Genomic DNA, 15,210 nt, shown 5'->3' with positions numbered 1-15,210 from the left:
AAAATATTAAAAAAATGTAGCATGATGTATTTTGTGGTCATATTAAAGTGAAAAAAATGTGGTTAGTAACTGCAGTTCTAAATTTTAGATTAAAATTTCCCATCATTGTCTATTCAGCTGTTTAATTTACTCTTTGGCTTTATTATTGTTTATTAATTGAATTGTATATCTATTTTCATAAGAATTATTAATAGACTGAATATTTCAGTTAAGTACTTTCTACTACCTTGAATAAATAAATTTGAAAGTTTTTGATGTAATCAATTAGAGAATACTATGTGAAATAAAATATTTGGATTTCTCTTGAAATCCAGGATTATCCTGTCTTCATCTACTTTGCTATGAAATCTGCCTTGATATCTGTTATTACTTGAAATCTGCCAGTGAGCCAGTGGTGCCCAATGTGAATGGGTGTGATGATTTTAATGCATTGTGCTTATATCATGTTGTAGACCATTTACGAGTGCTAACAAGTGAATTTAGCTCATTGTTATTAATCACTCCTAAATAATATGTGAATTCTGAGGGGCCTTGTTTAGTGAAGGCTGTATTTTGTTTTTTCTTATTTTCTGTCTTGAGACCAGTTGGTTTGAATTAAAAGAACTTTGAAACAATTATTTTACGAAGAAAACAGATTTTACAGAAGTGGAAGTAGAAAGTTTTTTATTTGTTTGTTATTGAATTAATTTAACTTGGAATATAAACTTCGAGTAACAGACTATAAACATATATCATTATAGATAATTTGAAGTGTTATGGTGATCATGATTCAGTTTTTAGAACTATTTATATTAAAAGCAGTACTTGTGAGTGTGTACTTGAATTTAACATACAGAATTAATCTATTATGACCTATTCCTTTTTAATCCAGTAATTATATATGAATGTATTTAATAAACCTTTAATGGCTGTATACTGAACACTTAAGCCTAAGGAAGTGGTTTTACAGTATATTACGCAACCTATCTATTACCGTGTTTCCCCGAAAATAGGACATCCTCCAAAAATAAGACCTACTTACAGGTTTCCTTCTGAGTGAAATATAAGGCATCCCCCCAAAAATAAGCCCCCCCCCCCCCCCAGGCTAAACATGAGAGATTTGGTCCACTGATTCTGAAAGAAATGGAGTCACAAGAAATTCACCAGGAAATTCAGGAATTGGATTGTTATGATGTTCCAGAAGATGATGACATGATTGTCATTGAGTAAATGAGTAAATTCTTGATACTGTAGGATTCACAGTTTGTCTGGTTTGTGTTGACAACTACCGTACTACCGTACCGTATACAGGCAATAAATTTCCTTTAATTTAACAATAAATGTGTACCATATTCTTCTTCATGGAAAAATAAGACATCCCCTGAAAATAAGACCTAACACATCTTTGGGAGCAAAAATTAATATAAGACACTGTTTTATTTTCAGGGAAACAGGGTAGTATAAAATGGGTGCACTTAGTTTTCAATAAGGAGAAAAAGAAGCTAGTTGTTTTTGGATATATCCCCCCCCCCCCAAAAGGAAAATAGTAGCTGAGAGTTAAAGCATCTTTCATTTCTATGCTTTATTCTCCAAAGCTGTTGGAATGTTAACTCTTTTATAGCAGTTATAGAGAATTGTCTCATGTGATAAAAATCTCATAAGTTTTTCCTTGACATTAGGTGAGAGCTCCACCTTGTGATCTTTGAGCATATTCTTGAAAATATTAATAGCTTATAGTAGACCAGAAATGATGTGATAAGTTTGCCTATTTAATTTAATACTTTTATTGAGCATTAACATGGTCTTACAGTTTGGGGTTTTCCAACTTAAGTGAAATGGTATTAAGTACATTTAAAGTCTTTGCTTATAAATTTTTTAATGTAAGTCTTTGGAGGAAGCAAATTGTCTTTATATACAGCTGTAGACATTTAAAATAAAAAGGGGAAATGTCTCAGCTCTTGAGCAGTGAAGAACTGTTTGGGTGGTAAATTGGTTATTTAGAGAATGATTAAAACAGTGAAAATTCAGAAACATGGAATTTACTATTCCTATGTTTAATATTAGGTGGCTGTAGAGTTAGGTGCCTTGTAGAAATAAATATAATTATATATATATATATATATATATATATAAATATATTTTGATTTTTTTTACCGAGAGGAAGAGAGAGGGAGGGATAGAGAGTTAGAAACATCGATGAGAGAGAATCATCGATCAGCTGCCTCTTGCACCCCCCCCCCCCACTGGGATGTGCCCGCAACCAAGGTACATGCCCTTGACCGGAATCGAACCCGGGACCATTCAGTCCGCAGGTTGGCGCTCTATCCGCTGAGCCAACCTGGTTTCGGATATAATTATATATTTTTAATCCTCACCTGAAAATATGCTTATTGGTCTTTTTTGGAGAGGGAGACAGAGATAGGGAGAAGAGAGAGGGAAAGAAAAAGAGAGCAGAGACAGTCATGGATGTGAGAGAGAACATCAGTTGGTCCTCACCCGAGAGTGAAACAACCCACAACCTAAGGTGTATATACCCTGACCGGGAATCAAACCCGTAACCTTTGGGTATACTGGAAGATGCTCCAACCAACTGAGCCACACTGGTCAGGGTGGAATAAATATATTTTCATATTTATTGCAGGTTTTCATAAGGGCAAGGATTATTACTCTCGTTTTTCACCACCATATGTCCAGTGACCTGCACTGCGTTTGGCACATGGTGGATATTCTTATTGGTTGGATGGATTTTTGATATTTAGAAACTTTTAAAAACAAGTATTTTACTGGGCATAGAGAGTTGGTCAATTTAATAATTTTTTTCTAAATCTGTTAGGTAGTATTTCTTTTTAAAAAATAGATTCCTTGTCTGGAAGACTCACATCTTTATAAATTCCATTTTTCTTCTGTTTGTTTTAGTTTCTAGATTCTAAGCACATGTTAATTTAATCTTATACTGAGCTAAATAATTTGACCTGACAATACTTGTTCACTAGAAATTTTATGCTATGTAGAAGAATGTAGTATATCACGCTACTTATTTTTTATTTAGTACTCTTTGCTTCTTAGAGCTGATACATTGTGTTTTTGTCCTTAGGGGAATATATTTATGAATTATCTTTAATGTCTGCTTAAAAAACTGTATATCTAAGTTTTTTTTGTAAAATGCTCAGAGAGACTAGGGTCAGGTAGGCGGACAAACTGAGCAAGCACTTTCTTGCCATCTAGATAACCTGACGTGTTGGTTAGAACTTATTTACCTCTATACCTCTCCAGCTCTCTTAAAACAAACAAACAAACAAACAAACAAACAAAAAACATAATTTTTTCTTAAAAATACTTTTCTTTTTATTTTTAAAAAAATATATTTTTATTGATTTCAGAGAGGAAGGGAGAGGGAGATAGAGATAGAAACATCAATGATGAGAGAGAATCATTGATTGGCTGCCTACTACACACCCCCTACTGGGGATCTAGCTTGCAACCCAGGCATGTGCTTTTGACCAGGAATTGAACCTGGGACCCATTTAGTCCACAGGCCAACGCTCTATCCACTGTGCCAAACCAGCGAGGGCAATACTTTTCTCTTAAAATAAGTTTGGGTTTTTAGGAAGCTAGGTGTGTCCCTCATGTAATGGGAAGCCTCAGAATTCTGGTGTACTATTTAGATAACATCTTAGGTTACAATAAGCTGAACAATTAGTGGTCTTGGGGAACAATCCCGTGACCATGATTTATTGCAAGAAGATCATGCTAACAGTCATGTCTAAACAAAGATTTTATAATGCGATTATTCTTTAGAATAAAAAAAGTAAGCTAAAAGTGATGGTATAGACAACCCTGGATTTTTTAGGGCTGGCTTTGTGAGTTATAAATTCTTGTTTCTCTTATTACCTCATTATTTTGCTATTAATAGTAGCTTCATTAGAGTGAGCTGGGAAATGCTGTGCTTTGACTAGCCATTATTGATGTTTTTAGAGCTGTAGAATTAATGGAAAAAGCAAATTATCAGTTTCTTGTATAACGCCTGCTCTATTGGAAAGATCATTAGAAGTTTATTAGTATATGATATTTGAACATTTATTATTATTGGACATGTTTAGTCTGACCTGCCTTTTCTTTAGGTGGCTACCAGGTCCTAGATTCACTTGGCAAGAAAAGCATAAGGAAATTATAAAACAATGTTACACATAAGATTAAAAACTCTACACCCAGCCTATTTTATCTCTCTGTATTTGTTAGACTTGTCATTTGCTCTTAGGTCATTCTTTCATTTAGGAACTGCTTCATTGAATTTCAAAACTAGAAATAATACTCTTCCTATGGCCAAATTTACACTGTTGTCCAAATGATGTTATTGGTATTTAAATTGATAACAAGTTCCTTGAGGGAAAGGGAATAGATCAGAGCTAGCATTTCCCCCCTTTCCTATTAAACACAATGCGATATTATTATGAAGTGGTTATTTATTAATATTAATAAGCAAGACTTTGGACTGTATGTTTCTTCTATAGCAGAAGAACCTGCTTTTATAGTGTTTCAAAATATCTTAATTTTTTTTATCTGTTCCTTTTGACTGTACTGTACGTTACCAGCAAAAGATAGAGTTTTCAGACATCTTGTATTATGTTTTAAACTTATTATAAGGATTTCAGCACCAGTAAAGAGTCATATCATGTTCCTAGTTAGGATTATATGTTTTTTTTTTTGTTTTTTTTTAAAATCCAGACTAGAGAATCTTAGCAAATTTTAAAAATAATTGTAATACAAGCTTCTTTCTTTGTATCTGTTGTTGCTATTGTGGGACTACAATAGTTGTAATAAATCATATATAGAAAGAGCAGTCACATTCAAGGGAAAGCAATAATTACTGAAACACAGTAGCAGGCACAGGGGAATTTAGGTTTTGAGTGTAGATACCCTTCCCAATATTTTTGGTATGTTTATAATAGATATGGCATTTTTCCCCTTTAAAGGAATTTTCTGTCTTAGAAGAAGGAAGCGAGCCATCATTTTTACCCACGTAAATATATGAATATATTTCTGACATTGGGGCGTTCCAGAAGATGATAAAGAAATGATAGCAGCTCCAGAAATACCAACTGATTTTAATCTACTTCAGTAAGTATATTATGATGACTTTTATATACTTGCTTTTCCACAAAATAGGAAATGTATTAACTTCACTTAAAATTACTTCTGGTTGAGAATATTTAATACATAAGATACAGCATAGTATTTATACTTTGAAACAGTTTATATTAATGTTCATTGGATTCTGAAACAGTAATTATTCTGAGCTTTTTGTACTACATTTTAAACTTATTTTTAAAATTTAGATACTGCACCATTTATTATTTTTGCTGTGCAGTTGGATCCACACTTGGTTTTACAGTAGTAATTGTTTTTGAGGAAGTGTCATGAAATTCTTAAAAAGTTACGTGTTCTCAGTAAGGACTGCTTATTATGCAGTAGTACTTAGGATGTAATGTCATCTTTCTATAACATCAAATGATGATACAATGAAACAAATCTAGGAGGGTGGGACATGCTCCATATTTTTGCAGAAATAATTACATGTTTATTGATGCACAAAGTGGCTTCCTATATACCTTGTTCAACTTTTATTCTAATTTTTGATGATATTGGAAAGAATTAGAACTACTATATGTAATAGTGGTTTTCATATTATATCCCAGTTTTACAAGATGCCTCAGTGAAAGTACAAGTGCTTGTGGATCCCTTTAACTTTGCACATACATATACCACACCATCCTATATAATAAAAGGGTAGTATGCAAATCAACTGAGCAGTGGAACAACTGGATACTATGACTCACACTGACCACCAGGGGGCAGATGCTCAATGCATGAGTTGCCCCCTGTGGTCAGTGGGCTCCCACAGGGGGAGCACCGCTCAGCTAGAAGCTGGGCTTATGGCTGGCAAGCCAAGTGTAGTGGCGGTGGTGGGAGCTCCTACCTCAGTGGCAGCGCTAAGGATGTCAGACTGGCTTAGTCCTGCTCCTGGGCTTCTAGTATTTGTTATAAGGGTCTTTATAAGACTTGATTTTAAAAGTCTGGTTGCTACAAAATTTGAAAACAACAGATAGATACCCTTGTGCACAATGGCAGTCAGTGTTTGCTTTTGATGGTGTATGGGTTTTCTTTAAAAAATATATATAGTTTTATTGATTTTAGAGAGAGAGAACTAGAGACATCAATGATGAATGAGAATCATTGACTGGCTGCCTTCTGCTGCCTGCTGGGATCAAGCCTGCAACCTGGGCATGTGCCCTTGACTGGAATCGAACCTGGGACCCTTCAGTCCCAGGCTGATGCTTTATCCATTGAGCCAGATCAGCTAGGGCTAAATTTTCATTTAAATATATATATATTTCATTGATTTTTTTACAGAGAGGAAAGGAGAGGACAGAAAGTCAGAAACATCAATGAGAGAAACATCGACCAGCTGCCTCCTGGACACCCCCCACTGGGGATGTGCCCTCAACCAAGGTACATGCCCTTGACCAGAATGGAACCTGGGACCCTTCAGTCCGCAGGCGGATGCTCTATCCACTGAGCTAAACTGGTTCTGGTTAGATTTTCATTTTTAGATAATTTTATTTTCAGTGGATACTAAGGATCTACTGGGATAGGGACAATATTTCAAAGTATGATTTTTTTTTTTGTTTTTTTTTTGTTAAACCTTACCTGAGGCTATTTTTTCCATTGCTTTTTGAAGAGAGTGGGAGGGAGGGAGGAGAGGGAGAGAGAAACATCAACGGGTTGTCTCCCACACATATGGGAAGACAAAGGGCAGGGAGTGCAACCCAGGTACATGCCTGCGTCCTTGAATTGAACCCACGACCCTTCTGTTCCTGGGCCCACTCCAACCATTATACACAGGCCAGGGCTCAAAGTTCGATTTTTAATGTGAATTAGAAAAATATATATTGTTGATTTCAGAGAGGAAGGGAGAAGGAGAGAAAGATAGAAACATCAATGATGAGAGAGAATCATTAATTAGCTGCTTCCTGCACACCCCACACTGGGGATCCAGCCCGCAATACAAGCATGTCCTGACCATGAATTGAACTGTGACCCCCTGGTTCATAGGTCAATGCTCAATCACTGAGCCACACTGGCTTGGCTAATGTGATTTTAATCCCACTGTATATTGACTCTATATTAATTTTTCTGAGGAAAATTTCTTATTTTTCTTTTTGTTTTTGTGATATCTGAGAAAATAAATTTTGGTTTGACTATCATGAAATTATCTTATGAATTTCTTACATATTAAAGGTTAGAGATGATTTATAAGGTTTGTGTTATAAACTAGACCTTTGACTGTTTCATTATCTTAAGTAGACATGAAATAGGATAATAGATAAGAGGGAATTGATTTTTGGATGTAGAATAGTATTTTCGAGATAGGAAGCAGGGTAGAGAAGGGAGTGGAAGATTGTGATAGCTGACTTGTGAAATTTCAAGCCATTCAAAGGTTAAGCAGTATGTTCCTTAAACATACCTATTTTACCTACGATAGGCTTTTGTTGTTTTGATCTTAAAACCAGAGGAAAGCACCAGAGAAAAACAGATTCAAGAGAATATATTTCTTTGGTTGAGGATATTTTAGACTTGTATACTGACTACTCACTTCAGCTTTCTTCGGAAGTTTTTCCCAGTTAGTAATCAAACTCTAATGGCTCATTCTTTTAGATGGGATAACCTGGAGATGATGATTAAGATATAATTTAGCTTTTGATTACTCCTTGACCATTGGAATTTTGTGAAGACCAGTGTTTGCTTGTAAACTTAAAAACAGTAGTTATTGAGCTAAGAGAGGTGATGTCCCACAAATTTCTTGGGAAGAAAGAAGTATTACTATACACTAAGATATTTAAAAACATTTTCAGGTTTTTTTTTTTTTTTTTTTTTTTTTTTTAAGGCCATATAGGCATGTGAGAAAAATATTGATGACAGCAATCTTCTTAAGATGTAACAGGCACGAGTTTCAGGGTTAATATTATAGTAGTCATTCAGTTTTTGGTGCATTAACTCTTAGAAATGGTATTTATTACAGACCCTTTCCTCACAACATTATAGGACACAGTTAGGATTGCCACTATCTTCAATACATTGTTTAAATTACTTTGTAGATAAGTGCTATATAAATAGTAACTTCTGCTCCTCCTCCCCAGTATCTTAACCATTACTTTAGATTTATAAAGTATTCCTCCTATCTCACAGCCTCTAGACAACTGGTTATTGTAGCAATAAAAATGGAAATAGAAGAAATATAGTTGATAGCCTTTCATTTTGATCCTTATATTTTAAGCAAATCTGGTGCTAGGTTTACTCATTTACAGTGGTAAAACATATATCTTTTATGGGTGTGGCTTGATTCTAAAATCCATTCTGACCCAAATAGGAAGTATGCCTTGCCTTAAAGGATTTAAATGAGGGCATGCTACTATTATTTAGATCCATGTTAGCATAAGAAAGTATCACATGTAAATTTAAATTAACTTTGTTTCCATATGTGTAAGAATATCCAGATTATACAAAATCACCCCTTCTACTCCAAAGTAAGGCACAATTCTTTGAACCAGTTTTTCTGCCAATAGCTTACCACGTCTTCATAAAGGATTTTGGTCAATTAGCACTTCCCTACTATGTTTCAAAGTGTTTTATACATATATTAGAGGCCTGGTGCATGAAAATATGTGCATTGGCATTGGGGGGCGGGGGTCCCCTCTGCCCGCAGCCCAGGCATGTGCCCTTGACTGGAATTGAACTTGGGCCCTTCAGTCCTGTGCCCTCTCGCAGACTCCTTAGGGGATGTCTACCTGCTGGCTTAGGCCCGATCCCCAGGGGATTGGGCTCTAAGATGGCAGCCAGACATCCCTCTGGTAGCCTGAGGATCCTGGAGGGGCTCCTGCCACCACTGCTGTGCTCTCAGCCTTCTGCCTGGCTTGTGGCTGAGCAGAGCTCCCCCTGTGGGAGCGCCCTGACCACCAGGGGGAAGCTCCTGTGTTGAGCATCTGCCTCCTGTTAGTCAGTGTGCATCATGGTGACCAGTTGTTTCCGGTCATTTGGCCTTTAGGGTGAATTTGCATATTACCCTTTTATTATATAGGATTCTTTCAGAAATACATGGTTTATATAGCTACACCTAGATTTATAAGTATTTCTGAGTGAGGTAGTAGAGAAAGAGGATCTTTAATATTGCTAAAATTTTGTAATAAAATTCAGTCAATGCCTAGTGTTAAAATACAGTTTTCCTACCCTGACCAGTGTGGTTCAGTAGTTAGAATGTCAGCCTGTGCACCAAAGGGTCGTGAGTCTCTTTCTGGGTCAAGGTCACATACCTACGTGTGTACAGATTACATCCTGGCCCTGATCGGGCATGTGGGGGAAGCAACCAATCCATGTTTCTCTCACATCTATGTCTCTCCCTCCCTCTTTCCCTCTCTCTCTCCCTCTATTGTCTTACCTCTCCCTTTCCTCTCTTTTTACTCTCCCTACCCCTCCCCTTCCCCATCCCTCCTTCCACCACCCTTTAAAAAAAAAAATATATATATATATATAAAATTGATTTTTTTTAATATATTTTATTGATTTTATACAGAGAGGAAGGGAGAGAGATAGAGAGTTAGAAACATCGATGAGAGAGAGTCATCGATCAGCTGCCTCTTGCACACCCCCTACTGGGGATATGCCCGCAACCACTGTACATGCCCTTGACCGGAATCGAACCCGGGACCCTTCAGTCCCCAAGCCGACGCTCTATCCATTGAGCCAAACCGGTCCCGGCATAAAATTGATTTTTTACAGAGAGGAAGGGAGAGGGATAGAGAGTTAGAAACATCGATCAGCTGCCTCCTGCACACTCCCCACTAGGTATATGTGCCTGCAACCAAGGTACATGCCCTTGACCAGAATCGAATCTGGGACCCTTGAGTCTTCAGGCCAACGCTCTATCCACTGAGCCAAACCGGTTAGAGCACAACACACTTTCTAAAAAGCAATGGAAATAAATATCCTCGGATGACCATTAACAAATAATAAATAGAAATAAAAAAAAATATATAGTTTTCCCTGAGCACCATGGTACTTGAATCAGAGAATGAATGAAAACAGCCATCATAACAGCACCATAGTTCCTAGGGTTAAAGGTTTGGGAGCCACTGGTTTCGTTTCTATGTTTTGGTTAAAAATTAATAAAATAAATGTTTAGACATTGGTGTTTCAGATTATTGTTTTTGTAGTTAGTTATGTAATTTTTTAAAAATATATATTTTATTGATTATTTACAGAGAGGAAAAGAGAGGGATAGAGAGTTAGAGAATCATCGATCAGCTGCTTCTTGCACACTCCCCACTAGGTATGTGCCTGCAACCAAGGTACATGCCCTTGACCGGAATCAAACCTGGGACCTTTCAATCCACAGGCTGACGCTCTGTCCATTGAGTCAAATCAGTTTCGGCAAGTTATGTAATTTTAAAAAATCTATTTTTATTGATTTCAGAGCTGAAGGGAGAGAAAGATAGAAACATAAATGATGAGAGAAAATCATTGATTGGCTGCCTCCTGCACACCAACGCCTCTCCCCTGTCCCCACTGGGGATTGAGCCCATAGCCTAGGCATGTGCCCTTGACCAGAGTCAAACCTGGGACCCTTCCGTCTGCAGACTGACTCTCTATCCACTGAGCCAAATTGGCTAGGACTAGTTATATATATATATATATATATTTTTTTTGTTAACCCTCACCTGAGGATATTTTTCTTTTTTTTTTTCTTTTTTAAAAAAAATGTATTTTTATTGACTTCAGAGAACAAGGGAGAGGGAGAGAAAGAAACATCAGTTATGAAAGAGAATCATTGATTGGCTGTCTCCTGCTCACCCCCACTGGGGATTGAGCCTGCAACCTGGGCATGTGCCCTTGACTGGAATTGAACCTGGGACCTTTCATTCCGAAGGCCAGTGCTCTGTCTACTGAGCCAAACCAGCTAGGGCATCAAGGATATTTTTCCATTGATTTTTAGAAAAAGTGGAAGAGTGAGGGAGAGACAAAGATAAAGAACCATGTTAAGAAAGATACATTGATTGGTGCCTTGCACATGTACCCTGACCAGGGATTGAGCCTGCAAACAAGGTACATGACCTTGACCAAAATCGAACCCAGAACTTTTTTGCAGGCAAACGCTCTATACAGTGAGCCAAACTGGCTAGGGCAAGTTATGTAATTTTATATGTTTGGTAATGTGCTAAGATATGATTTGGAAAATCATCTTAATTACATTTAATGCTAATGATAGAGTTTTATAATAAGTTAACCCAACTTTTCTTTGAGAAAATATGGCCAAAGTTAGAAACTCCATCTATATTTCTAAGGACGGTTTTAAATGATTGCTTATCTTTCTGTCACAGGGAGTCAGAAACACATTTTTCTTCTGACACAGATTTTGAAGACATTGAAGGAAAAAACCAAAAGCAAGGCAAAGGAAAAGTATGTACAGAATATGTGACTTTGTTTTGATTTTTAAGGTTTTTCATATATATGTATTAGTTATATCTCAGATGTTATTGTCTCTTAAAAATGCCTTTTTTCCTGATTGGTATGGTAAGCCATTTGAACACGTGGTTTTTGGGCTTCTGACTAGATCAAGTATCTTTTGATTATCTATTTTCACTACTGTAAAGTAGAAATTAATAATACATTGTTGTTTCTAGTAGTTCATTTTGTAAAGCACATTGTGCTAAGCTAAATATGATACTCTGTTGGCTTTATTTTTATTTACACATGAGTAGTTAAATTCAAAGCAGTAAATTTCTTATTCTAAAGCACACTAAAAATGTAACCTACAATCAGTTTATATCTAATGGATTACAGTGGACAGTAGTTATAACCAGTAAAAGTAATGTTAAGTGACATTCTGAGTCAATAGGATACAAGTTTAGAATATGAGTGGGTACCCTGCGTGTTCTGGATAACTTTGCTAATGGTTAAATCATTTTGCTATTTTAGAAAGTACATTTGACTCTGTGCATGTCTGTAAATACACTGTGCAAAATATGACTTATTTATATGTTTATTAATTTCAGAGAGGAAGGGAGAGATAGAAATATCAATGATGAGAGAGAATCATTGATTGGCTGCCTCTTGCACACCCCCTACTGAGGATGGAGCCCATAACTCAGGCATGTGCCCTGAACAGGAATCAAAAAGTGACCTCCTGGTCCATAGGTTGAAGCTCAACCACTGAGCCAAGCTAGCCAGGCATCAGCATTTTTTTTAAAGAAAGATGATTTTTGGATTTTTATTTTCTCATGACACGTTTACTTTTTTTTTTTTTAATAAATATATATTTTATTGATTTTTTTACAGAGAGGAAGGAAGAGGGAGAGAGAGCTAGCAACGTCGATGAGAGAGAAACATCGACCAGCTGCCTCCTGCACACCCCCTACCGGGGATGTGCCCGCAACCAATGTACATGCCCTTGACCGGAATCGAACCTGGGACCTTTCAGTCCGCAGACCGATGCTCTATCCACTGAGCCAAACCGGTTTCGGCGACACATTTACTTTTAAAAAGCTTAATACAGAAATATATAATGTACAAAGCAAAAAATTCCCATAAACATCATCCAGGGGTAATTTATTCCTTTGTAAAAAATTTTTTTTATTGATTTCAGAGAGGAAGGAAGAGGGAGAGAAACTTTAATGATGAAAGTCATTGATTGGCTGCCTCCTGCAAGCCCCACACTGGGAATTGAGCCTGCAACCCAGGCATGTGTCCTGACTGGGAATCGAACCATGACCTCCTGGATCATAGGTTGATGCTCAACCACTAAGCCACTCCAGCCGGACGGTAATTTATTATTTTAAAATAATTTTTTGAATATATTTTTATTGATTTCAGCGAGGAAGGGAGAGGGAGAGAGAGATAGAAACATCAATGATGAGAGAAAATCACTTATCAGCTGCCTCCTGCACACCCCCAATGGAGATTGAGCCTACAACCTGGACATATGCCCTTGACTATAATCAAACCTAGAACCCTTCAGTCCTGAGGTCAATGTTCTATCCATGAAGACAAACCGTAGTAAGTAGAGCAGTAATTCTTTAAAATTTTTGGTGAACAGCCAAGACCAGTTTGGCTCAATGGATAGAGCGTCGGCTTGGGGACTGAAGGGACCCGGGTTCGATTCCGGTCAAGGGCATGTACCTTGGCTGCGGGCATATCCCCAGTAGGGGATGTGCAAGAGGCAGTTCATCGATGACTCTCTATCATCGATGTTTCTAGCTCTCTATCTCTCTCCCTTCCTCTCTGTACAAAATCAATAAAATATATTTTAAAATTTTTGGTGAACATACTTTTATATATAATAACCTTTGTATAAACATGAACATAGAATTTTACTTAATTCATTAGAGTTCCAGTGCATGGATTTGTACACCGGTGGGGTCCCTCGACCTGGCTTGCAGGAATTGGGCCAAAATCAGCTCTCCAATATCCCCCGAGACGTCCCAGATTATGAGTGGGTGCAGGCCAGGTCTAGGGATCCCATGAGTGCATGATCAGGGCTGGGGAGGGACTGCGGGCAGGCTCCAGGGCGTGTCCAGCCTGTCTCATCCAGACCCGATCGGCCAGACCCCAGCCTTAAGCTAACTACTGGTCGGATAATCTGCCCCCTGGTGGTCAGTGCTCATCATAGCGACTGGTTGAATGGTCAGACACTTAGCATATTAGGCTTTTATATATACAGATACTATGCAAACTGTTGAATCTGCTTTTAAAACCTAATGGTATTTGTCAGCAGCTTTTCTATGGTGAATTTGTAATTTTTAATGATGTCATAGCATCCCATTTAGAAAAATATTTTTATTGATTTCAGAGAGGAAGGAAGAGGAAGAAAGAGATAGAAACATCAGTGATGAGAGAATTATTGATCAGTAGCCTCCTGGGCACCTACTACTGGGGATTGAGCTGTGACCTCCTGATTCATAGGTTGATGCTCAAACACTGAGCTACTCCAGCGGGGCCATAGCATCCCATTTTATATATGGACATAATTTTGAACTAGTTCATAGAATACTATTTAATGTTTTTGTTTGTTTGTTTTGTTAATCCTCAGCTGAGGATATTTCCCTCCATTTATCTTTAGAGAGAGTGGAAGGGTAGGGGGAGAGAGACACACAGAAATATTGATGAGAGAAAGACTCATGGATTGGTTGCCTTCCTCATGCTCCCCAACCACAGCTGGGAATCAAGCCTGTAACCAAGATATGTGTCCATGATTAGAATCGAATGGGTAATCTTCAGTCCATGGCCAATGCTTTAACAATTGAGTCAAACTGGCTAGGTCAGAATACTATTTTAAAGTGCACATAATTCATTTTTTCATAATTTCATATGCTGTTGTAATCCCTTAAAAGTAGAAGTTTTGAGAGAGAAAAAGTGTGAAGGAATAAAAATTTAACTCAAGACTTTCCAAAGACAGCCATAATTCTAGTGGGTAATATGGATTCTTTGGAAAACTATTTTGGCCCAGGTAGAGTGGCTCAGTGGTTGAGTGTTGACCCATGAACCAGGAGGTCACGGTTTGATTCCTCGTCAGCACACATTCCCAGGTTGAGGTCTTAATCCCCAGTGTGGGACATTCAGGAGGCAGCCAATCAATGATTATCTCTCATTACTGATGTTGTATCTCTCTTTCCCTTTCCCCTTTTCTTTGATATTTATAAAAAATGTATTTTTAAAAAACACCACATTTTTGCTTGGAACCATCTTGCAAATCTGAAACTCTACTTTTGACTTTGATTTAATTTGCACATTGGGACAAGACTCAGAATGGCAACTGCATAGAGGACTCCTCAAAGTTTTTGTGCTTTCGTTTTGTTAACTTTGTATACCCACTGCTATGAGTGAGTTGTAATTGGTCAGATCAGGGATTATAATAATTAACTATTTTTATGTTTTGCACTATATTATGTATGTTCCATGCACTCTGGTAATATATTTACATATTATCTAATTTAATATTTGAACAACTTTGTGGATTAGAAAACTTCCTTATTTTATAGATAGGAAACTAAGGTCCAGAGAACTTAGTGGTTAAAGAATTTGAGCATATATCTGTTGAAAGATGGTGCTTAAGTCCACCATAGCAGTGATTTTCAACTGATATGCTACAGAATTTTTAAAACATGCAATGCCTGACTAGTC

General features: G+C 37.2%; 1 protein-coding gene across 11 annotated transcripts in view; it reads left to right on the top strand.

Annotated features, from left to right (window-relative positions):
* STAG2 (STAG2 cohesin complex component) overlaps positions 1-15,210 on the top strand; it is a 148,908-nt gene that overhangs the window by 54,817 nt on the left and 78,881 nt on the right. For 6 of the 11 annotated variants that reach the window (XM_084870786.1, XM_084870781.1, XM_084870787.1 and 3 more), the window contains exons 2-3: positions 4,953-5,097; positions 11,412-11,490. In XM_084870786.1, the coding sequence (XP_084726912.1) occupies positions 5,054-5,097; positions 11,412-11,490 (123 nt within the window). In that variant the 5' untranslated portion in view covers positions 4,953-5,053. Of the gene's footprint in view, positions 1-4,952; positions 5,098-6,390; positions 6,490-11,411; positions 11,491-15,210 lie in introns of all 11 variants that reach the window. The other 5 variants (XM_084870782.1, XM_084870783.1, XM_084870789.1 and 2 more) reach the window with 1 other exon arrangement.

The sequence above is a fragment of the Pipistrellus hanaki genome (genome assembly GCF_964339955.1).
Source record: "Pipistrellus hanaki genome assembly, chromosome: X".
Lineage (NCBI taxonomy): Eukaryota > Metazoa > Chordata > Mammalia > Chiroptera > Vespertilionidae > Pipistrellus > Pipistrellus hanaki.
The sequence above is the reverse complement of the archived record's forward strand: the minus strand, read 5'-3'. Positions and strand labels throughout refer to the sequence as shown.